The sequence below is a fragment of the Mandrillus leucophaeus genome, unplaced genomic scaffold, assembly GCF_000951045.1.
Source record: "Mandrillus leucophaeus isolate KB7577 unplaced genomic scaffold, Mleu.le_1.0 Scaffold7, whole genome shotgun sequence".
Classification (NCBI taxonomy): domain Eukaryota; kingdom Metazoa; phylum Chordata; class Mammalia; order Primates; family Cercopithecidae; genus Mandrillus; species Mandrillus leucophaeus.
The window spans coordinates 5,646,897-5,671,523 of NW_012107585.1; the positions used below are offsets into that span (position 1 = coordinate 5,646,897).

Consider the following 24,627-nt stretch of genomic DNA (forward strand, 5'->3'; position numbering starts at 1 on the left):
GAGACTCTGTCTCAAAAAAAAAAAAAAAAAAAAGGAAGAAAATAGACAGTAATCCCTGTTCTGTGGATCTTACATTCTATTGGAAAGATGCAATATAAAGAAATAAGTGGCCAGGCATGGTAGCTCATGCCTGTAATCCCAGCACTTTGGGAGGCCAAGGTGGGAGGATTGCTTGAAGCCAGGAGTTCAAGCCCAGTCTGGCCAATGTAGTGAGACCCCGTCTCTACAAAAAAATTTAAAAATTAGCCAGGCATGGTGGTGCACGCTTGTAGTCCCAGCTACTTGGGAGGCTGAGGTCAGCAGATCCCTTGAGCTCAGGAGGTTGAGGCTGCAGTGAGCTATGGTTGCACCGCTGTGCTCATGCCTGGGTGACAGAGCAAGACCCTGCCTCTAAATAACAACAACAAAAAACAAACCATCACCACTTACAAGCTGTGTGATCTTGGGCAAATAGCTCAGCCTTCTGAGCCTCAGTTTTCTTATCTGTTAAGCGAGGATAATAATTGTACCTATCCCATAGTGTTGTGAGGATTAAAGGAGACACTGCCCAGAACCAAGAAAATTATCACTAAATCATGGCTGTTATTACTATTATTTTCCCCCAGCCTACTGAGAACCTACTAGAATTCATAGGTCAAGGAAGGGGTAAACCTACTGCTGCAGGTGATCTCAGAGTTAGAGCACGAGTATGAGTAGGTGTGGGTGTACGGGTTGTCCAGCAGAAATTTACAGCTGCTCAGCTTCTTGGCCTGGTCGTAGCAGTTGTCATGTGTCTGGCAGCACCTGGAAAGTGGGAGGGACAGCTGAGATAGTAGTAAGGGCAGAGCAATAGGTCAGCCCTCACCTGCCCACTCTCAGGAACAGGTGGGGATGACTTCGCCAACATGCTCCAGGAGAAATGATCCTATGACTTGAAAAAATATAAGTCCTTTTATCATATATTTATTGGAAGCATTTTTTTTTTTTTTCGAGGCAGAGTCTTGCTCTGTTACCCAGGTTGGACTGCAGTGGCACGATCTTGGCTCACTGCAACCTCCGACTCAGTCTCCCAAGTTGCTGGGATTACAGGCGCTCACCACCACGTCCGGCTAATGTTTGTGTTTTTGGTAGAGACAGAGTTTCACCATGTTGGCCTGGCTGGTCTCGAACTCCTGACCTCAAGTGATCCACCCGCCTTGGCCTCCCAAAGTGCTGGGATAACAGGCATGAGCCACCGCGCTTGGCCTGAAAGCGATTTTTAACATGGTTGCAAGCATACAGTAAAATCCTGTAATCAGAAGGTGCAGTGTGACACTTAACCGCTGCTAGAAAATGACACGTGGATTGTTGCTGTGATGTTTACTGTTGCCGCATTCTGCCACTGGAGGGCAGCATCTCCCACTGTTTTGCATGTCGGTCATTGTTTCCATCTCTAACGGGGAGCGTTCGCTACAGGGTCCTCTTGGAACGTATTTCTTTATATGACAAGAGGTGAAAATATGTTATCCTTAGCAGATATGCAAGTCCCCTTTGTATGCCTCATGAGATCCTTGGCGTATGCCCCGCCCCGCCCCCGGCAGGCACTCCAGTTTTCCTCCAGGCGGATCACTTACTTGTCCAATTCATCCACGGGGGTGCCTGAGCCCCCCAAGCCACAGTAGCAGCCGTAGTTGTTGTATTCCAAGTAGGGGTCGCTCCCCGGGATCACACACTTGATCAATTTGCGGAACTGCCACACGGCCCGAGAGCTGATGCCGCTCTCGGCGGCAGCCACTGCAAGAAGACATAGCCAGAGTTCAAATCGGTCTGCCAGCACCCCGGGGACACACTGCCTTCCTGCTCCCTCGGGCCCCATGCTGCCTCCCCGACCCCTGCCAGCTGCCTCCTCCGAAGACCGTTGGACCCAGGAACCTGGTGAAGTGAAAGTGGGTAGAGGTTTGTTTGTTTGTTTTTTTTAAATGAAAACTTTATATATATAAAGTTTATATATGTGTGTGTGTGTGTGTGTGTGTGTGTGTGCGCATATATATATTCTTTTTCTTCTTCTTTTTGGATCTCACTCTGTTGCTCCCGGGGGAGTGCAGTGGTGCAATCATGGCTCGCTGTAACTCAGTCTTCCAAGTAGCTGGGTCTACAAGCATGGGCCACCACACCCCAGTAATGTTTTGTGTTGTTTGTGGATACGGGGTTTTGCCATATTGCCCAGGCTGGTCTCTGGGCTCCTGGACTCAAGGGATCCTACGGCCTCAGTCTCCTGAAGTGTGCTAGGATTACAGGCATGTGCCACCCAGCTAGGCCTGATAGTTTTTGTTTGTTTGTTTTGAGATGGAGTCTCGCTCTATCACCCATGCTGGAGTGCAGTGGCACGATCTCGGCTCATTGCAAACTCCACCTCCCAGGTTCATGCCATTCTCCTGCCTCAGCCTCCCTAGGCCAGATAGTTTTAAACTATCTGCATTGTTTATCCAGTGAATATTTATTGAGCACTTACTACGTGCCAGGCTGTGTCCTAGGAGCTAGAGATATAGCAGTGAACAGATATAATAATAATAATACTCTCTAACCTCATGGAGCTTACAACCTAGTGGGAGAGAAAAACAATAATAAATGTGATAAGGCTGGGCGCGGTGGCTCACGCCTGTAATCCCACCACTTTGGGAGGCCGAGGCAGGGGAATCACGAGATCAGGAGATAGAGACCATCCTGGCCAACACGGTGAAATCCCGTCTTTATTAAAAATACAAAAAAATTAGCCGGGCGTGGTGGCGGGCACTTTTAGTCCCAGCTACTGGGGAGGCTGAGGCAGGAGAATGACGTGAACCCGGGAGGCGGAGCTTGCAGTGAGCCAAGATCGCACCACTGCACTCCAGCCTTGGTGACAGAGCAAGACTCTGTCTCAAAAAAAAAAAAATAATAATAATAATAAATGTGATAAGTAAGGAAACTGGATACTCCATTAGAAAGGGGAAAGATAGAGCAGGATGAGGAGAAACTGAAAGGGAGGTCAGCCAACCTGGCCAACATGGTGAAAACCTGTGTCTACTAAAAAAATACAAAAAAAATTAGCCGGGCATGGTGGTGTGTGCCAGTTACTTGAGAGCTACAAGTCCCAGCTACTTGAGAGGCAGAGGTAAGAGAATTATTTGAAACCAGGAGGCGGAGGTTGTAGTGATCTGAGATCACGCCACCGCACTCCAGCCTGGGTGACAGAGTGAGCCCCTGTCTCAAAAATAAAATAAAGTGAAATAAAAATTAAAATAATAACATAAAATAAAATAAAATAAATGGGAGGTTGGCCTAACTACTTAGTTGACTAAGGTGGGAGGATCACTTGAGCCCACGAGTTGGAAGCTGCGGTGAGCTATGATCACGCCACTGAACTCCAGCCTGGGCGATAGAGCAAGACCCTGTCTGGAAAAAGAAAATAAAGGCAAGCTTTCTTAGCTCACGCAATCTGAGTTCAGACTTGCAGGTTGAAAAGGTGCCAGCCTTGAGGGAACCCCAATAGAGGAGCCCTTAAGCCCCACTGGGAACCTCGAATTGAGACTGTGGGGCTGGCCAGCCCTGTCTACTGTGGCCTGTGGCCCCCATTCCAGAGGAGTTAGATCTTAGCTCACTTGGGAGAGAAAGGCGGGTGGAGCCCGGGAGACTTGCCTACCTGTGAGCAGCACAGCCAGCACAAGCAGTTTCATCCTGCAGTCAAGGAGGTGAGAGGAGAACTGAGATGACCAGTTTCGGTTATAGTCTTATAGTCCGTCTCCACACACCCCTGCCCAGATAAGGCTGGAGTGTTTGCTTTGCTTTGCTCTTGGCTGAGTCTGGGGCTGGCCTTGAATCTGTTGCTGGAATGACCCTGACGATTTGCCAGCAAGGGATCATTGGAAAACATGTTATGCATTTGTCCTTAGCAACTGTTAACCAAAGGGATGGTTTCTGGAGTTTTCAGAGCTCACAATCTTGACCCTCATACCCACCACTTTGTACTCAGCCCAGCTTCATGGGCTGGTTGGGGAAAGCAAAGCCATCAGTTCAGTCGGACGCTGGGATAAGGGAGACAAGAAGGAAGTGCAGCCTGGGCAACATAGAGAGACCTCATCTCTTAAAAAAAAAAAATGTTAACCAGGTGTGGTGATGGATTGCACCTGTGATCCCAGCAACTCAGGGGGCTGAGGTGGGAGGATCTCGTGATCTAGGGAGGTCAAGGCTGCAATGAACCGTGACTGAGCCTCTGCAGCAGAGTGAGACCCTATTTCAAAAGAAAAAAAAAAAGATTGCTGCCTGCAGCCTCCATGTCTCAAGTGCCTGAATCTGTGCACTGGGTCTAGTTGAATAGTCCCATCAGTCATGCAGCTTGCAGATGAAGAGACAGGTTCAGAGAGGTGCGGTAACTTGCCCAAGATCACACAGTTGGCAGATGACAAAATAGGGCTCCAGTTTAGATCTGTCTGATTCCAAGACACAGGGTTTATTTTATCCCACCAATCCCCTCTGCAGTGTGGGTTTGTGAGAAGAACCTGGGCTTTGGATTCCAAAGGCCTGGATCTAACTTATAGAATACTAAAGGACATTAGAACTGGCATATCAGAGGCCAGGCGCAGTGGCTCACGCCTGTAATCCCTGCACTTTGGGAGGCTGAGGTTGGGGAGTTCAAGACCCGCCTGACCAACATGGAGAAACCCCGTCTCTACTAAAAATACAAAATTAGCCAGGTGTGGTGGCACATGCCTATAATCCCAGCTACTCAGAATGCTGAGGCTGGAGAATGACTTGAACCCTGGAGGCGGAGGTTGCGGTGAGCTGAGATGGCGCCACTGCACTCCAGCCTGGGGAACAAGAGCAAACCTCCATCTCAAAAAAAAAAAAAAAAAAAAAAACTGTTACATCAAATATCGATATAACATTGTTTTGGTGAAATTCACATAACATAACCACGTTTAAGTAAACAATTCAGTGGCATTTAGTACCTTCACAGTGTTGTGCAACCATCACCTGTACGGCGTTCCAGAACATTTTCATCACTCCAGAAAGAAACCCTGTACCCATTAGCAGTCACACTCCCTCAGCCCCTGGTAACTGCTCATCTGCTTCTCTCTCTCCTTTTTTTTTTTTTTTTTTGAGACAGAGTTTTGCTCTCATCACCCAGGCTGGAGTACAGTGGCACGATCTCGGCTCACTGCAAACTCCGCCTCCCAGATTCAGGCAATTCTCCTGCCTCAGCCTCCCATGTAGCTGGGAATTATAGGCACCTGCCACCATGCCTGGATAATTTTTGTATTTTTTGTACAGACAAGGTTTCACCATGTTGGTCAGGCTGGTCTCAAACTCCTGACCTCAGGTGATCCACACGCCTCAGCTTCCCAAAGTGCTGGGATTACAGGCGTGAGCCACCTTGCCTGGTCTCTGATCTGCTTCTCTCGCTATAGATTTATAATTGGTTAACTTGGTGCTCTTCTGTTTCTATGTGACCTCTACAACAACTCTGTGGGGTAAGGAGGGCCTGGTAAATTTATTTATCTGTTTTTGTTTTGTTTTGTTTTGTTTTGTTTTTAGAGACAAAGTATCGCTCTGTTTCCCAGGCTGATGTGCAGTGACACGATCATAGCTCACTGCAGCCTCAACCTCTTGGGCTCAAGCAATCCTCCCACCTCAGCGTCCCGATTAGTGGGGACTACAGACATGTGTCACCACAACTGGCTAATTAAAAAAATTTTTTTGGGCCAGGCACAGTGGCTCACACCTGTAATCCCAGCACTTTGGGAGGCCGAGGCGGGCAGATCACAAGGTCAGGTGATGGAGACCATCCTGGCTAACACGGTGAAACCCCGTCTCTACTAAAAATAAAAAAATAAGCCGGGGGTGGTGGCGGGCACCTGTAGTCCCAGCAACTCGGGAGGCTGAGGCAGAAGAATGGCGTGAACCCAGGAGGCAGAGCTTGCAGTGAGCCAGGATTGCTCCATTGGACTCCAGCCTGGGCGACAGAGCAAGACTCTATATCAAAAAAAATTTTTTTTTGGAGACAGGGCGTCTCCCTATGTTGCCCAGGCTGGTCTTGAACTCCTGGCCTCAAGTGATCCTCCCATCTAAGCCTCCCAAAGCATTGGGATCACAGGCATGAGCCACTGTGCCCAGCAACCTTGATAGTTTTGAGGAGTATTGGTCAGGATGACCCTTTCTTGGAATTTGTGTGTGTGTGTGTGTGTGTGTTTGTTGGAGTCTCACTCTGTTGCCCAGGCTGGAGTGCAGTGGCACAGTCTCGGCTCACTGCAACTTCTTTCTCCCAGGTTCAAGTGATTTTTGTGCCTCAGCCTCTGAGTAGCTGGGATTACAGGCACATGCCACTGCACCCAGCTGATTTTTATTTATTTATTTTTATTTATTTTTGAGACAGAGTCTCACTCTGTCACCAGGCTGGAGTGCGGTGGTGTGATCTCGGCTCACTGCAACCTCTGCCTCCTGGGTTGAAGTGATTCTCCCGCCTCAGCCTCCTGAGTAGCTGGGACTACAGGCGTGCACCACCACGTCCCCCTAATTTTTGTATTTTTAGTAGAGATGAGGTTTCACCATGTTGGCCAGGAAGGTCTTGATTTCTTGACCTCGTGATCTGCCTGCATCGGCCTCCGAAAGTGCTGGGATTACAGGCGTGAGCCACTGTGCCCAGCTCTCTATTGGAATTTGTCCTATGTTTTTCTCATAATTAGATTAGAGTTATGGGTTTAGGGGAGGAAGACCACAGAGGCAAAATGCTGTTTCATCACATGGCTGCTTTATGTTTAATCATCTCTTTTCTGGGCCGGGCGCAGTGGCTCACGCCTGCAATCCCAGCGCTTTGGGAGGCCGAGGCGGGTGGATCACCTGAGGTCAGGAGTTCAAGACCAGCCTGACCAACGTGGTGAAACCCCATCTCTACTAAAAATACAAAATTAGCCGGGTGTGGTGGTGCGCACCTGTAATCCCAGCTACTTGGGAGGCTGAGGCAGGAGAATCACTTGAACTCGGGAAGCATAGGTTGCAGTGAGCCAAGATTGTGCCACTGCGCTCTAGCCTGGGCAACAGAGCAAGACCCTGTCTCAAAAAATAAATAAAAATAAAAATGAAATACCATTAAAAATTCAGTTTCTTGGTCACAATAGCTACATTTTGAGGCTCATAGACACACGTGGTGGGTGGCTGCCAGATTGGCAGCCACAGAATGTTTCCATGATCCCAGAAGTTTCTGTTGGCTAGGGCTGCTGTGGATTGTCACAGAGCCTGTCTCAAGGCTGCCCCATGGGAGGTGGGGGCTATGAGAACTAATGAAGGGGGCCTTGGGTAGGTCAGAATCCCGCATCAGCTTGACTGAATGTCCCTGCCTCTGCAGCCCCAGAATGAGTGGAGTCTGCCCAAGCACAGCGAAGCCTTGCCCAGCAAAATCTTCAGTCCCTCTTATGTGGGTTCCTTGGGGTCATAACAAGACAGAGGACCAGGCACTGCTCCTAGATTTAGGCCTGAAGGACACTAAGTGGGTGACTGGGGTGTCTCAAAGAAGGAGAAGCAGCTGTGGTTGCAAGTAAAGTTATTAATTCACCTTTTATCCAGGCTGGAGTGCAGTGGCACAATCTTGGCTCACTGCAACCTCCACCTCACAGGTTTATGTGATTCTCTTGCCCCAGCCTCCTGTGTAGCTGGGACTATAGGCATGTGCCACCACGCCTGGCTAATTTTTGTATTTTTATTAGAGATGGTGTTTTGCCATGTTGGCCAGGCTGTTCTCAAACTCCTGGCCTCAAGTGATCCACCCGCCTCGGTCTCCCAAAGTGCTGGGAATACAGGCGTGAGGCACTGCACCCGGCTATGAATTACTATTAACCGAGTGCTAACTCCATCCCAGGTCCCATATGCTAAGAACCTGGCACAAAGGTCGAGGTAGGTCCAAGTACAAACTTCATTTTATAGAGAAGACAGCTGAGGCTGAGAGAGGTTAAGTGACTGCCCCAGAGTCACACACCAGGACCAAGGTAAGAGTTGGATTTGGTTCTCATGCTACCATCTCAGGCCAGGGAGTACTGAAAGTCCCTTGAGGAAGGAAGAGATTCAGTTCAACCTACGACTTCCCTCCTTCCCCAGCCCATGAACGCCTTCCTAAGGACAATCTGGACAAACTCCACATGCTGGAGTTTACACAAAGCACCTGGTGGGGAGGGGGTCAGGTTGCTGCCACAACCCTCTCCCCCTGGAAAGAGACATGCTAACTCTGACAGCCCAGACCTCTGCGGCCCCGGCCACAGAGGTGACAGTATAAGGGACCTGGAAGGGCACTGGGTAGCTCCCCAAGGCCCTGTGCTCTTTGTACCTTGACCTTCCACCACCCCAGATCCCTGCACAGGTGTGCAAAGCATAGCCTCTCCCAGCCTGGGAAAAACACACTCTTCAGTGGAAAGTACAGCTAAGCATAGCTTCTTGACTCCTTCAGGTGATGGCATACCCACACTTTAGCAAGGTCACGTCTTCTTGGCTTCTAAAGGGTAAGGCTCCTGTTTCTAGGAAGTGCTTGACAGCAGCTGCCAGCTACCATTTGCTGAGTGTTTCTCTACGCTTGGCATTGTGCAAGCACTGTGCTTTACATATGTTGTCTTTCAGCCTAACAACATTCTTCTGATATAGTTATTATTGCTGTGATGGTTGTCATCTTCTTCCCCATCTTATAGATGATGAAGCAGGTTCAGAGAGTTTAAGTAACTTTCTCAAAGTCACATGGCTAGAAGGTGGTGGAGAAAAAATTTGAACCTGTGGCTACCTGCCTCTGATTCCTGCTCTCTCCAGTGATAACAACAGCAGCAGCAGCAGCAATTAACATGCTGTGAGGCTGTGCTAGGAAGGATACTAAGAGCCATGCATAGGCTAGCCCACCATCAGGTGCCAAGGAGCAAGTTGAGGCAGTATACCGGTTTATTTATTTTTTATTTATTTATTTATTTTTGAGATGGAGTCTCACTCTGTGGCCCAGGCTGGAGTGCAGCGGCACGATCTCGGCTCACTGCAAGCTCCGCCTCCCAGGTTCCCGCCATTCTCCTGCCTCAGCCTCCCGAGTAGCTGGGACTACAGGCACCCGCCACTACACCCGGCTAATTTTTTTGTCTTTTTTAGTAGTGATGGGGTTTCAGCGTGTTAGCCAGGATGGTCTCGATCTCCTGACCTCGTGATCCGCCTGCCTCGGCCTCCCAAAGTGCTGGGATTACAGGCGTGAGCCACTGCGCCGGCAATATACCAGTTTAATGAAAACTTTTTCCGCTTCCAAAGCCACCATCCTCAGTGTCTGGATCTTCCTGACAGCCCCCTAACTGCTACAATGGCACTGTCTACCTCCCCATCTATCCAGAGAAGGGATAATGTAGTTAGTGGTTCCCAAACTTGACTGATCCCTGGACTCCGCTGGAAAACTTGAAGAGTGATATAGCCCTGGCATGATGGCTCAGGCTTATAATCCCAGCTACTCGGGAAGCTGAGGAGGGAGGATTGCTTGAGTCAGGAATTCAAGGCCTACATTGTGCTGTGATTGCACCACTCTACTCCAGCCTGGGCAACAGAGGGAGACCCTGTTTCAGAAAAAAAAAAAAAAAAGGTAATACAGATTATTGGAACATAATACATGCAGGTTGGTATAGGATCTGAAATCTGTGCTCGCTCTCTCTTTTTGTTTTTTTTTTTTTGAGATGATGTCTGGTTCTGTCACCCAAGCTGGAGTGCAGTGGCATGATCTTGGCTCATGGAGAACCTCTGCTAGGGGTACTGCTACACAGATAACCTGAAACTATAGATGTGACTTTGGAATTGGATAACAGGCAGAGGTTGGAACAGTTTGGGGGGGTCGCTCAGAAGAAGACAGGAGGATGTGGGAAAGCTTGGAACTTCTTAGAGACTTGTTGAATGATTTTGACCAAAATGCTGATAGTGATATGGATAATGAAGTCCAAGCTGAGGTGGTCTCAGATGGAGATGAGGAACTTACTGGGTACGGGAGCAAAGGTAATTCTTGCTATGCTTTAGCAAAGAGACTGGTGGCATTTTGCCCCTGCCCTAGACATCTGTGGAACTTTGAACTTGAGAGAGACTATTTAGGTTATCTGGCAGAAGAAAATTCTAAGCAGAAAAGCGTTCAAGAGGTGATGTGGCTTTTTCCGAAAGCATTCTATCATGTGCATTCACAAAGAGATGGTTTGAAATTGGGACTTATGTTTAAAAGGGAAGCAGAGCATAAAGGTTTGGAAAACTTGCAGCCTGACCATGTAGTAGAAAAGGAAACCTCATTTTCTGGGAAGTCAAGCTAGCTGCAGAAATTTGCATAAGTAACAAAAAGCCAAATGTGTTAATGGCCAAGACCATGGGGGAAAATGTCTCCAGAGCACATCAGGAATCTTCATGGCAGCCCCTCCCATCACAGGCACAGAGGCCTGGGGCAGAAAAATGGTTTCATGGGTCAGACCCAGGGCCCCATTGCTCTGTGTAGCCCCCAGACATGGTGCAGTAGACTTCTGCCTGGATATCCAGGCATTTTCATATGTATTAGTCAGTTTTCATGCTACTGATAAAGACATACCCAAGACTGGGAAGAAAATAAAGGTTTAATGGATTTACAGTTCCACCTGGCTGGGGACGCCTCCACAATCATGGCAAAAGGTGAAAGGCACGTCTCACACGGTGGCAAGACAAGAGAAGAGACCTTGTGTAGGAAAACTCCCCCTTATATAATCATCAGATCTCGTGAGAGCTGGTACCAATTCTCTGTATTAGTCTGTTCTCACACTGCTATAAAGATACTACCTGAGACTGGGTAATTTATCAAGAAAGGAGGTTTAGTAGTTCCACATGGCTGGGAAGCCTCAGGAAACTTACAATTATGGCAGAAGGCAAAGGGGAAGCAAGGCACGTCTTAAATGGCAGCAGGAGAGAGAGAGCAGAGTGGGGAGTGCTACTTTTTTTTTTTTTTTTTTTTGTAGACAGAGTCTCACTCTGTAGCCTAGGCTGGAGTGTAGCCTAGGCACGATCTCGACCTCGGCTCACTGCAAGCTCCGCCTCCCGGGTTCACGCCATTCTCCTGCCTCAGCCTCCTGAGTAGCTGGGACTACAGGCTAATTTTTTGTATTTTTACTAGAGACGGGGTTTCACCGTGGTCTCAATCTCCTGACCTCGTGATCTGCCTGCCTTGGCCTCCCAAAGTGCCAGGATTACAAGCGTGAGCCACTGTGCCTGGCCGGGAGTGCTACTTTTAAACCACTGGATCTTGTGAGAACTCACTACCATGAGAACAGCATGGGGGGAACCACCCCCATGATCCAATCACCTCCCACCAGGTCCTTCCCTGGGGATTACAATTCCAGATGAGATTTGGGTGGGGACACAGAGCCAAACCATATCACTCACATACTTCTTTTTTATTGGCTATTTTAAAGCAAATCATAGCTCTCAAGTCATTTTATTCATAAGCACTTCTGTATGCATTTCAAACTTTAAGGATTTTTTTATTCTGGTAAAAAACACATAAAGTTTACCATCTTAACCATATTTGAATAGGCAGTTCAGTAGTGTTCAGTATATTCACACTGCTAACCTTTTTCATCTTGCAAATCTGAAACTGCACCCATTAAACAACTCTCCTTTCCCCTTGCCCTAGCCCCTGGTAACCACCATTCTACTTTTTGTTTCTATGAATTTGACTAATCTCAGTACTTCATGTAAGTGGAATCGTATAGTATTTCATCCACAGTCTCATTTCACATAACACAATGTAACCTGATGTCCTCAAGGTTCATCCATGTTGTAGTATATGCCAGAATTCCCTCCTTTTTTTTTTTTTTTTTTTTTTTTTTTTTTTTTGAGACAGAGTCTTGCTCTGTCGCACAGGCTGGAGGTTGGAATGCAGTGGCACTATCTTGGCTCACTGCAACCTCCACCTCCTGGGTTCAAATGATTCCCCTGCCTCAGCCTCCCAAGTAGCTGGGATTACAGGTGCCCACCACCATGTCTGACTAATTTTTGTATTTTTAGTAGAGACAAGGTTTCACCAGGTTGGCCAGGCTGGTCTTGAACTGCTGACCTCAGGTGATCCACCTGCTTTGGTCTCCCAAAGTGCTGAGATTATAGGCATGAGCCACAGCACCCAGCCCAATTTCCTTCCTTTTTAAGGCTGACTAAATAGTCCATTGTATGGATAGACCACATTTTATGTATCCATTTATCCACTGATGGACTTTTGGGTTGTTTCTACCTTTTGGCTATCATGAATGCTGCTGCTGTGAACACTGGCGTACAAATATCTGTTTGAAGGGCTGGGTCCGGTGGTGCACACCTGTAATCCCAGCAATGAGTGTGAAGTGGTATCTCATTGTCAACACTAAGCTCTGAGTCAAGTGGAAAGTAAAGACTTTCCCAGGAGGAAAGCAGGAGGGAGAAGGTGCAGAGAATATTTAAAAATATCCACACTGATTATTTAAGCTAAAGGCACTTGAAAAACAGCAAGAACAAGATGATCACTCTCACCTTTGTGCTGTTTCTTAAAGGCAGAAGATGATGAAATTCCTGAGTGAAAGACCCCCAACCAGTACTGGAAGGAAAGGCAACATCCTTATCTTCAAGGGCGAGAAGCTGGTACCGAGATAATTCTGTGCAGACCCTTGTTAAAGTAACTGTAAAAAATTTTTTTTGAGACAGGGTCTTGCTCTGTCACCCAGGCTGGAGTACAGTGGTGCCATCTCAGCTCACTGCAGCCTCTGTCTCCCTGGCTCAAGCAATCCTTCCATCTCAGCCTCCCAAGTAGCTGAGACTACAGGCCTGCACCACCATCCATCAGCTAATTTTTGTATTTTTTTTGTAGAGATGGGGTTTTACCATATCACCCAAGCAGGTCTCGGACTCCTGGACTCAAGGGATCCGCCTGCCTCAGCCTCCCAAAGTGCTTTGATTACCGTTGTGAGCCAGTGTGTCCAGCCAAAATAGGTTTTTTTTTTCTTTGAGACAGAGTCTCACTCTGTCACCCAGGCTGGCGTGCAGTGGCGTGACCCTGGCTCACTGCAACCTCTGCCTCCCGGGCGCATTCTTGTGCCTCAGCCTCCCGAGTAGCTGGGACTACAGGTGCGTGCCACCATACCCGGCAAATTTTTTGTATTTTAGTAGAGATGGGGTTTCACCATGTTGCCCAGGGTGGTTTCGAACTCCTGAGCTCAGGCGATCCACCCGCCTTGGCCTCCCAAAGTGCTGGGATTACAGGCATGAGCCACCATGCCTGGCCCAAAATAGCTATCATCTTTTAAGCTTTTCCAACATAATTGAGTGGCTTTTTCATAATTGACTATTCTTTGTCCAATCCAGTATATAAGTAACTCTAACTGCTGCTTTAGGTCTTCATTTCTCTCTCTCTTTTTGAGAGTGAGAGCATCTTGCTCTGTCCTCCAGGCTGGAATGCAGTGTCAAGAACACGGCTCACTGCAGCCTGCAACTCCCAGGGCTCAAGCAATCTTCCCACCTCTGTCCCCTGAGTAGCTGAGACCACAGACTTGTGCCACCATGCCTAAATAATTTAATATTTTGTATAGATGAAGGTCTCGCTATGTTGCCCAGGCTGGTCTTGAACCTCTGGTCTCAAGCACTCCTTTTGCCTCAGCCTCCCAAAGTACAGGTATGAGCCACCACACTGCCTTCATTTCTTTATGGAGGCTCCCATGCCACGCACAACTTTTGATAAATAAATGTGTATGCTTTTCTCCTGTTCTTTTTTTTTTTTTTTTTTGAGACAGAGTCTCACTCTCACCCAGGCTGGAGTGCAGAGGCATGATCGTGGCTCACTGCAGCCTCCACCTCCCGGGTTCAAGCGACTTTCCTGCCTCAGCCTCCTAATTCGCTGGGACTACAGGCGCCCACCCCCACGCTCGGCTAATTTTTGTATTTTTAATAGACACGGGGTTTCGCCACGTTGGCCAGGCTGGTCTCGAACTCCTGATCTCAAGTCATCTGCCCACCTCTGCCTCCCACAGTGCTGGGATTATAGGCATGAGCCACCGTGACTGGCCCTATTCATCTATCTTGTGTCAATTTAATTCTTGGATCCTGCCAGGACGCTAAGAGGATGGAGGTGAGTCCTGCCATCCCTACAGCAGGAAAATGAGGTATCCCTTAATGCACAGAGACATAAGACACTCACAAGCCCAGCAACGTTTTCAAATAATTTATTAGGAATTTAAAACTGAAAATAAAACCTGGAAAAAGAAGTTACAGATGTGGAGAGAAGAGACACCGGAGGGTGGTAACTTGCTGGCTTCGAAACACCATGTAACATCTTAAAAAAAAAAAAAAAATCCCCAAACAAATCAAAAAACGGAATTCCAGGGTCCTGAGCCCATGGTTGGGCCCAGTGGGGTGGAAGGGTATGGGGATAGGGGAGAGGGAAGCTAAGTGTCTCAGGACTCAGCTTAAACGTGTAGAAAATTAAAAATAAAAACCAATAAAATGCAGCTTCTCTTTTATTAGGAAACATTAAAAAAAAAAAAAAAACCAAAACACGAACAGCCGCGCATCTCAGTAACAAAGATTATTGCTTTGTGTTCTCAGGGCTGGTAGGTTAAGCACCTCACACAGACAATTAACTCTCCAAAGGCGGGGTTTCCGGGTGGGGGCGATGCTGGGGAAGAGAGCTCAGGCCCTGGGCCTCAGAACTGGGGGACAGGGACACACAGAAGGGGGATGGCAGTGGGTGGGCCTTGGCCCTGCCATGCCAGCCAGGCCACTGTTCATGAAGGTCCAATGCCCTGAACATCTCTTCTTCCTTGGAAGGGGGCTCTGGGGTGAGGGCTGCCAAGGGACTCTGGCTGTGGGGTCATCCTGGTGGGAAACTTCAGTGAGAAAATGTGGGGGTTCCCTGAGACGCCCTTTGCTTTCCCCTGGGGTCTGCCCTTGCCAGAGCGTCCCCTGGTGCCCACTCATTGCGGGGGTCGAGGAGGAAGAGGGGACAGACTGAGCAGAAACCATGAAGACCCAGCCTAGGTAGGGGGCAGGGGAGACCTTTGGAGAGTTAATTCCCGTCCAGCAGTGTCTCCGGGCAAGCCCTGCTCTTCCCGCGCCCTTTGCCCCCACACTGGGTTTTCGGGGTGGGCAGGTCCAACCAAGGCCTTGACCCCGAGGGCCTGAGAGAGCGGGCCTGCCGTGGCCACAGCTGAGGCCTGCAAGCTTACAGTAACGGTGTCTGAGGGGACAGAAACAGGGGAGGGGGGAGCCCCTCACCCCCGAGGGGCCTTAGAGAGGGGTGGGCACATCACCTCACAGTATTTACATATGATACAGGACGGGATGGTTCCAGGGGCTCGGCCTGGCCTCCCTGCAGCCCTGCCCTCCTCTCCAGGGCTGGAGGGAGGCAGCCAGGGGCCCACAACCCAGATAGACACTTTGTTCTCAGCTGGTGGGGGGCACCTGGCCCCTTGCCCCCTGCGGCCTGGGGCTTCACATTCACAAACCTAGAAATAGTTTAAAAACGGTTTCTTAAAAAAAAAAAAACAAAAAAAAAACCAAAAAAAAGGAAAGAGTAAAGGAGGGGAAATCAGAATAAAAAACAGGGGTTGGGGCTGCGGCCTGTAGCAGGCTCCCTCCGCCTTCACTCTAGCTATGCACAAATCCAAAAGCCTTCTGGGGAGGGGCTGGTCCTAGGGGGGCGCGGCAGGGAGGGAGGGACCAGAGGGCTGGGGTGGACAACCGGCTAATCCAAAATAAATAAAAGCAGGGCCGGGAGCGGGGCGGGTGGGGATGGGGGCAAGGGCGAAGAGGGGGACGTTAGTAGGGGAGCCAGACGCTGTCGGGGGGTAACAGGGCAGGGGCCGGGGCCCGGGAGTGGGGGGCAGGCAGTAGCGGGTCCGAGTCGCTGCGGGGGAGGGGGCGGCGGCTGCGGCTGAGGTCTCCCGCCCCCTCGCTGGCTCACTCGTGGTCCTCAGTCAGCTGCAGGCTGGGGCGCTGGGAATACAGCCAGGAGATTATGGGGGCTCCTGGGGCACACGCAGCCCTCCCCAGTCCTCTCCCAGAAGAGATTTGTTCATTAACTATCCACTTTCTTCTTCTTACTTTTTTTTTTAGAGACAAGGTCCAGCTCTGTTGCCCAGGCTGGAGTGCAGTGGCAGTGATCATAGTTCACTGCAGCCTCAACCTCCTAGGCTCAAGTGATCCTCCTGCCTCAGCCTCCTGAGAATCTGGGATTACAGGTAATATCTGGGACTACAGGGGAAGGCAAACACACCCTGCTCATTTTTGTTGTTGTAGCAGAGATGGGGATTCACTTATTGCCCAGGCTGATCTTGAAGTCTTGGTCTCAAGCCATCCTCCAGCCTTGGCCTCCTAAAGATCTAGGATTACGAATGTGAGCCACTGCACCGCCAGACTTTGCACTTTCTGTTCCCTGGTTGGATGGCTCTTTCCCCAGATTTTGAATGGCTGGATTTATTCAAATGTCACCTTCTCAGAGATACCTTCTCTGAACCCCACATCTAAAATAGCCCTGTGATGCACAATCTGGAATTATCTCATACGTTCACTTGATTTTTGTCCTGTGAAATGAGAGAAGACTTTGTCCATCTTGTTCATCCCTCTTTCCTGGAATAGGGCTCATAAATGAATGGGTGAATGCACAGAATATCATGGGCTCACAGTCTCCCGCCATCTGGATAGACACTGTGATGGCCATGTACACAGTCCCACAAGTCAAGGTATCCTGTTGCTTTTTTGTTTATTTGTTTGTTGAGGTGGAGTCTTGCTCTGTTGCCCAGGCTGGAGTGCAGAGGCCTGATCTTGGCACACTGCAGCCTTTGCTTTCTGGTCCAAGCAATTCTTGTCCCTCAGCCTCCCGAGTAGCTGGGATTACAGGTGCACACCACCATACCAGCCAAGTTTTGTATTTTTAGTAGAGATGGGGTTTTACCATGTTGGCCAGGCTGGTCTAGAACTCCTGACCTCAGGTGATCCGCCCGCCTCGGCCCCTGAAAGTGCTGAGCTTATAGGCGTGAGCCACCGCACCTGGTCAAGGTATCCTGTTTTGATAGCTGTGTACTATACCACTATACACATACACTAATTTGTTTAACCACTCTCCTTTTGATGGATATTTCAGTTATTTGCAGTTTTAAAAATAAATGCCTAGAAGTGGAATTGTTGGGTGTAAGGGCATGAATGTTTGAAACAGGAACAAACATTGCCAGACTGCCCCGGGAACCCCTGAGCCACTGTACTTACTTGTTTCTCCCGTATCTTTATCAATGCTGGCAGTGTTCAGCTTAAAAAACCTTTGTGGCTGGGCCCAGTGGCTCATGCCTGTAATCCCTGCACTTTGGAAGGCCGAGGCAGAGGAGGATCGTTTGAACCAGGAGTTCAAGACCAACCTGGGCCGCATAATGAGACCCCATCTCTACAAAAAATTTTTAAAAAAATCTTAGCCAGGCATGGTGGCTTGTTCCTGTGGTCCCAGCTACTTGGGAGGCTGAGGTGGAGGATGGCTTGAGCCTAGGAGTTCCAGGCTGTGGTGACCTGTGACTGCACACTGCACTCCAGCCTGGGTGACAGTGAGACCCCATCTCTATTAAAAATAATAATAATAATAATAATAGGGCCAGGCACGGTGGCTTACCCCTGTAATCCCAGCACTTTGGGAGGCCGAGGCAGATGGATCACTTGAAGCCAGGAGTTTGAGACCAGCCTGGCCAACATGGCAAAACCCGCCTCTGCTAAACCAAAAAAATACCAAAATTAGCCAGGCGTGGTAGCACATGCCTGTAATCCCAGCTACTCGGGAAGCTGAGACATGAGAATTGCTTGAACCCAGGGGACGAAGTTGCAGTGAGCCAAGACTGTGCCACTGCACTCCAGCCTGGGCGACAGAGCGAGACTCCATCTAAAAAAATAGGATAAAAAATAATAAAAGATCTTAAAAAATCTTTGTGGCCTACCCTGGTGGGTCACACCTGTAATCCCAGCACTTTGGGAGGCCAGGGCAGGAGGATCCCTTGAGCCCAGGAATTTGAGACTAGCCTGGGCAACACAGTGAAACCTTGTCTCTACAAAAAAAGTAAAAAAATTAGCCAGGCATGGTGGCGTGTGCCTGCAGTCCCAGCTACTTGGGAGGAGTCTGAGGTGGGAGGATCCCTTGAGCCCAGGAGGTCTGGGTGACAGAACGAGATCTTGTCTCAATAATAATAATCTTTGCCAACCTGACAGGTGGGATGTGAAGCCTTACTGTTGCTTTGATTTCTGTGTTTAAAGGGAGTAGGGTGAGCAGCTTTTCATGTTTATTGACCACAGCTGGTATAAAGATCTGTCTCCCCTGGGACTGTGATTCTTGAGGGCAGGGATGGGGTCTGTGTCCGAGATTCGATGGCCCAGGACAGGCTTCCCCAGTGCCACCCCACCACCTGTCCCCACCTCCCCCCCATCCTCACCTCCTGCCACCGTCCCCTGCTTCAGTGGTACCCATTGGTGAAGGCTGTGGCAATCAAAGGGCCCTGGAAAGGAAAGCATTTGACTCCTAGACTCCTGGGAAAGTAGAGGAAGATCAGGGGCTCCTTCTCTCTCTGCAGGACATCTGAGGTGAGGCGCAGACCCCTCTATACCTGCCTGGATCGTCCCCCCATTGCAGGTCTGCCTTCCCAGATCGCCCGCCACTGCAGGTCTGCTCAAAGATTCTCCAACAAAGGGCCAGGGAATCTGCACAAACCAGTACCCTGGATAAAACCAGGGCACCCCGGGCTGGAATCGAACCTCCATGCGAGTAGAGACGCCATGTGTCTCATTTTCACCTAGAGCCCACTATGCCTGGCATTCAGAGGCGATAGCTAAGTGTCCACTGAATGAATGATAACCCCCACTGTTCTTCCTTAGTGACTCTTTCTCCATTCACCCTCCCTCACCCTCCTTTTGCCCCCAAAGACAAAGAAGGTCTCTCCCTTCCCCAACCTGGGGGTCTCTCAAGGTGTGAGGGGTGAGGTGGAGGCCGCCAGGCCTGGCCACTCACCCCAAGACTGTGGCCAAAGCCGGTGCTGGGGGCAGGGCTGGCGGCGCTGATGTAACTGCTGACCCCCGAGTCCTGGTTGGCTGCCCCGTAGAGCTCAGCCATGGGGCCGGGGCTGGTGGTCCCCAGGAAGCCCCCTGTGCGGCTGGGAGTCGAACCTGGAGGGGGAGCCATCGTCCAGGGGTGAGAGCCTGGCAACCCAGAAAGAAGACGGTGATAGCCCTGGTGCTCTCTGCCACCCCACGGCACCCCCTCAAGCCTGTCCCACCCACCCTGACCTGGACCCCCACATTTCAGGAAGTCCTGTGGGCCCACCTCCTGGAGATCTCCCCACACCCATCCACCCAGTCACCCCAGCCCTGACCCCCATCATCTCATCTGACCACTCAGCAGCCTCCTCTCCTGAGTCCCTTCCCAACCTCACCGCACCTGGCAACTGAATGCATGTTCTAAACCCTGACCCGCGTCCCTCTGCTACTTGCAATTTCCAAGGTCTCCCCAGCACCCGGGCTCCTTCTGCCTCTTTTCTCCACTCCCTACTTCTGCACTCTCCACACCCACTGGCCTCCAAGCCTTAAATATGCTATTCCCTCAACCAGAAACACTTTTCCTCCTCTTTGCCTTTGAATGCGAAGTTAAGGGGCCCTTCCTCTTGGAAGCCTTCTCTGGCCTTTCCTAGAGGCCCCAGCTGGGAGCTTCTCTGGTACCGGACACCCCCTAGTGCAGCAGCATCAGCCATCAGCATTATTGCCTTTTTAATACCTGATGCCACCACCAGGCTGCAAGCCCTGGAAGGCAGAAACCCTGTCAGTCTTTTTTTTTTTTCCCTTTTGAGACAGACGGAGTCTCACTCTGTTGCCCAGGCTGGAGTGCAGTGACGTGATCTCAGCTCACTGCAACCTCCACCTCCCAGGTTCAAGTGATTCTCCTGCCTTGGCCTCCCGAGTAGCTGGGATTACAGGCATGCACCACCACGCCTGGCTAATTTTTGTAGTTTTAGTAGAGACAGGGTCTCACCATGTTGGCCAGGCTGCTCTGGAACTCCTGACCTCAGGTGATCTGCCCACCTCGGCCTCCCAAAGTGCTAGGATTACAGGCAGGAGCCACCTCGCCCGGCCGACCCTGCCAGTCTTGCTGCTGGCTGGCTCGCCCATGCTGGCACGATGCCCAGCACAGAGCAGGTGATCAGTTGATACTTGAGTAAATGAACAAGTGTCCCTCTGCAAAGGGATGGCAGTGGCCACCTCCCCTCCCCTGGACTTCTCTGCTCCCTGTGCTGCCTCATCTCTCTTCTTGCACCCCGGAAGAGCTCACCTGTCCCTCGAACCACAGCCGCCGCCGCCGCTGCCGCCGCCATTGGTCCGTAGGCAGTGAGAGGAATGGCTGAAAAGAAAGCGATGGGCACATCAGCATGACAGTGGGGGCAGAGGTGGGTGAAGGAGGCCCCTACCTTCTAGCCAGAGCCTCTCCAGCCTGGCCTTACCTCACAGGGGTCCATGTAGCCCCAGGGTCAAGGCAGAAAAGGCTACCTTGGGCCACCATCTGTGTCCTGACCCATGGCATGGATGGAAAAAGGTGGGAGAGAGCACAGCTTCCCAGTGAGTAGCTGAGCCTCAATTTCTGCCCTGGACTGGGGGCACATGCTCCAACAACCCAAAGCTCACGGAGGGTGGAGGCAGGGCACCCAACCCCGAGCAGCTGTGAAAGTTGCCCACAACTGCCCCCTTCTCCAGGGTGCCCTTGGCAAAACAGGTGGCACTTGGCCTAGAGGTGCCTGGGAGCTCACATCCTTCTTCACAGCCCACAACAGCTAGTGATAGATGACACACGGGACAGGCCCCCAGGCCTGCTGCTCCCAGGTAGAGCGCCCCAGGGGTCAGGCTGGGGCTGGGCTCCCACTGAAGCCACAGCTTTGCACCACACCCTCTGCTGCCTGTCCTGCTCCCCTCACCCCTATCCCCTGAGAGCACCCCAAGTGCCTCCCTGACCCCCAGAAATGACCACTGCCTCCCCCAAATCCCCTCAGCCTCCTTGTTTGCCATCTCCTCTTCAGACACAGGCACCTATCCCCTTGTTTGCTGTCTGCCTTCATCTTCACCTCTGCAGCACCTAGCACCTTGCCTTGTACACAGCAGGTGTTTAATAACTGCTGAAGGAGTAGAAAGGGCCTCTGCTTAAAACACCTAGTGGCTTGAATGGCTTGAGCCTGGAGCTCCCCGGGGCTGAGAGGTGAGCACCTCCTACTGTGAATCTTTCCTGAAAACTTCATACAGTGGGCTCCTTCTCACTCAGATGCCACCTCCTCTAAGAAGTTTTCCCTGAATACCCCCACTGAGGTGGCCCTTTGTCCCCAACCCTAACGCCTTAGCACATTTCCCTGCTTTAATTTCCTTATGGAACTTCTCACCCTCCAAAAATATATTGTTTTAAATTAATTTTTTTGTAAAGATAGGGTCTTGGAAAGGCCAGGTGCGGTGGCTCATGCCTGTGATCCCAGCACTTTGGGAGGCCAAGGCAGGCGGATCACCTGAGGTCGGGAGTTCAAGTCCAACCTGACCAACATGGAGAAACCCTGTCCCTACTAAAAAAAAATACAGGAAAAAAAAAAAAATTAGCTGGGCGTGGTGGCACATGCCTGTAATCCTAGCTACTTGGGAGGCTGAGACAGGAGAATCGCTTGAACCCGGAAGGTGGAGGTTGTGGTGAGCCAAGATGGTGCCATTGCACGCCAGCCTGGGCAACAAGCGCACAACTTCATCTCAAAAAAAAATAAATAAATAAAATAAAATATAGGGTCTTGGTATGTTGCCCAGGCTGGTCTGGGCCTCAAGCTATCCTCCTGCGTTCGCCTCCCAACTCCTCCTGTGTCGGCCTCTCAAAGTGTTGGGATTACAGGCCTGAGCCATAGCACCCAGCCCAAAAATATCTTATTTGCTTTGGGGATACTCAGGTAAGCCTTTCTTGTTTTACTTGATTTTTTTTTAGACAGAGTCTGGCTCTGTTGCCCAGTCTGGTGTGCAGTGACATGATCTTGGCTCACTGCGACCTCTGTCTCCTGGATTCAAGTGATTCTCCTGGCTCAGTCTCCTAAGTAGCTGGGACTACAGGCATGCACCATTATGCCTGGTTAATTTTTTTTTATTTTTTATTTTTAGTAGAGATGGGGTTTCACCATGTTGGCCAGGCTGGTCTCAAACTCCTGACCTCAGGTCATCTGTCTGCCTCAGGTTCCCAAAGGGCTGGGATTACAGGCATGCACCACCACGCCCAATTAATTTTTGTATTTTTAGTAGAGACGGGGTTTCACCATGTTGGCCAGGCTGGTTTTGAACTCCTGACTTTAAGTGATGCACCTGCTGTAGCCTCCCAAAGTGCTGGGATTACAGGCATGAGCCACCATGCCTGGCCTGTTTACTTGTTTACTGCTGTCTCCTTCCTCTGGAATTTCAGTTCCAGGAATGCAGGAACCTTGTCTGTCTCATTCACTGTTGTGTCCCCAGTGCCTGGAGTGGTGCCTGGTACAATTAATATTGATTGAATGCATGAAAAAACCACCCAAATCTCCTTTTCTGCAAGGTTAGAGAAAAGTTCAGATCCCAGGTGCCCAAGCACTGTTGATCCTTGACCCTACTCCCTTGCCTGCCAAGATATCTTTTTAGAGACATTTCTTCTGTCATTTCTTTAAGGCCAGGGATTGGGCTCTGAGGTCTGTTGTTTGGCTCATTTAGGCATTTCCATAAAGTCAGAGGAGTCAACCCTAGCACGCGCTTACCATACTGTAAAGAATGACTTATTTATATAATAAGTATTTGGTCCCCTCTCTAAATTGCAAGTTCTGTGAGATCAGGGCCTGCCTCTGTCTTATGCCTGCTCTGTCCCCAGGGTCTGGGAGAGCATCCTGTGCACAGTAGGTCCGTAACACATGGCGCTCTGTTGCCCAGGCTGGAGTGCAGTGATGCAATCATGGCTCACTGCAGCCTTCACCTCTTGGGCTCATATGACCCTCCTTCCTCAGTCTCCCAAGTAACTGGGACCACAGCCATGTACCACCACCACACCTGGCTAGTTTTCAATTTTTTTTTTAGTAAAGATGGGGTTTCACCATGTTGCCCAGGCTAGTCTTGAACTCCTGGCTTCAAGGGATACTCCTGCTTTGGCCTCTCAAAGTGCTAGGATTACAGGCATGAGCCACCAGACCCAGAACACATATTTCTTAAATGAGTATCAAGGACCTCCTTCCAGCCTTCCACCCCCACAACTATTGGCCAAACTCTCCCTCTTTTCAGGGAAGAGCCTCTGTCACTTGCATCTCTAGGGTTCTCCTCCCACCCCTTCCTTCACTCCAGGTTTCTCTGCCTCTCCCCCATTTTGGGGGAACCCTGAGCACTCCTTGGAAGGAAGGTCTTATCTAAAGTAAGGTCCATGCTCACATCTTCCACACATGGCCAGGTTGAGGGGAGAGTCTGGGGGTGGGGTGGGGGAGAAGCAGGTTGGACAGAGAAACCCCGCGCAGCCCACCCCACGTGCTCGCAGTCTCCTCGGCTCAAGGCCAGCCCTGCAGCTGAGCTGGCTGGCCCAAGTGAAGGTTCCAGTCAGGGAACCGGCCCCCTGTCACCTTCACCCTACTGGTCCAGAAGTCACCAAAGGGCTGGATTCGGCCCTTGGCAATATTTCATTTGGCTCACAGTGTTGTCAACATTTAGAATCTGCTGCCAACATTGAAAAATAATGGACAAATTCATACGAAAGCAAAAGCCAGGTTTCTGGCATCTCTGGAAAAACATGAGATCTGAGCACAGTGAGTCTGTATCCCCCCCCTGGCAAGAGCTGGCTGGCACCGAGGGCAGGTACGCCCATGCCGAGTGCAGACGTCCCCACCCGGCCCACTCTGCAATCAGTTTGAGACCCTGGCTTGTTCACTGCGGGATCCCAGAGCCTCCATGGAGCTGGCACAAGGAAGGTGCTAGATAAATATTTGCCAAATGGATGAATGAGTGACTTTGCCTCCATCTGCTTGGCTTGGCCCTATGCCCCACCCTTAAGGGCCATGTAGCCGCCCAGACTGGCCAGTGCCCAGGCACAGGCTGCTGTGTCCCCACAGCCAGAGGGCTGGCGGGCAGGAGAAAAGGATCCCGTTAGCTTTCCCCAGGAAGCTCCCTGGGCCCCTTCTCTTTCTCCCCATGTGGCCTGAGAGGTATACAAAATCCGAGCGACTGACCTGTAAGCTCGGGGAGGACTGGGGCGCTCGGGAGAGGGGTCCGCTCTACACGGAATTCTAAAATGAAACGTAAAACAGCTTAGGAAGAAGCAGGGGAGGCCCCTTGGACATGGCCCAGGGAGGACAAATGCACCGACAGGGACACTGGGTGAGGAGACAGGCCATGCACAGGACCCAAGAGCTGGGGAGGGGGAGCGCACAGTTCCCAGAAGGCAGGGGAGGGCAAGGAGACAGACATAGAGGAGAGAGAGACAAAGCAGAGTTGCCACCTATACCCTGGGCACAGGGCAAAGCTGGAGGTATGATTCCAGTTGTTTGTTTCCTTCTTTTCTTTTCTAATTTTTTTTTTTTTTGAGATGGAGTCTCGCTCTGTCGCCCAGGCTGGAGTGCAGTGGCTGGATCTCTGCTCACTGCAAGCTCCGCCTCC

General features: G+C 50.4%; 2 protein-coding genes across 2 annotated transcripts in view; both read right to left on the reverse strand.

Moving 5' to 3' along the window:
• The window catches only part of PLA2G1B (phospholipase A2, group IB (pancreas)), a 5,813-nt gene extending 2,109 nt beyond the window's left edge, over positions 1-3,704 (reverse strand). The window contains exons 1-3 of the mRNA XM_011964422.1: positions 3,638-3,704; positions 1,593-1,752; positions 656-783 (exon numbers count right to left, since the gene is read on the reverse strand). Coding sequence (XP_011819812.1) covers positions 656-783; positions 1,593-1,752; positions 3,638-3,671 — 322 coding nt within the window. The 5' untranslated portion in view covers positions 3,672-3,704. The remainder of the gene's footprint in view (positions 1-655; positions 784-1,592; positions 1,753-3,637) is intronic.
• A 12,029-nt stretch (positions 3,705-15,733) lies between these two features.
• The window catches only part of MSI1 (musashi RNA-binding protein 1), a 25,520-nt gene continuing 16,626 nt past the window's right edge, over positions 15,734-24,627 (reverse strand). Inside the window, exons 9-12 of the mRNA XM_011964423.1 lie at positions 20,297-20,365; positions 18,986-19,173; positions 18,414-18,476; positions 15,734-15,945 (exon numbers count right to left, since the gene is read on the reverse strand). Coding sequence (XP_011819813.1) covers positions 18,435-18,476; positions 18,986-19,173; positions 20,297-20,365 — 299 coding nt within the window. The 3' untranslated portion in view covers positions 15,734-15,945; positions 18,414-18,434. The remainder of the gene's footprint in view (positions 15,946-18,413; positions 18,477-18,985; positions 19,174-20,296; positions 20,366-24,627) is intronic.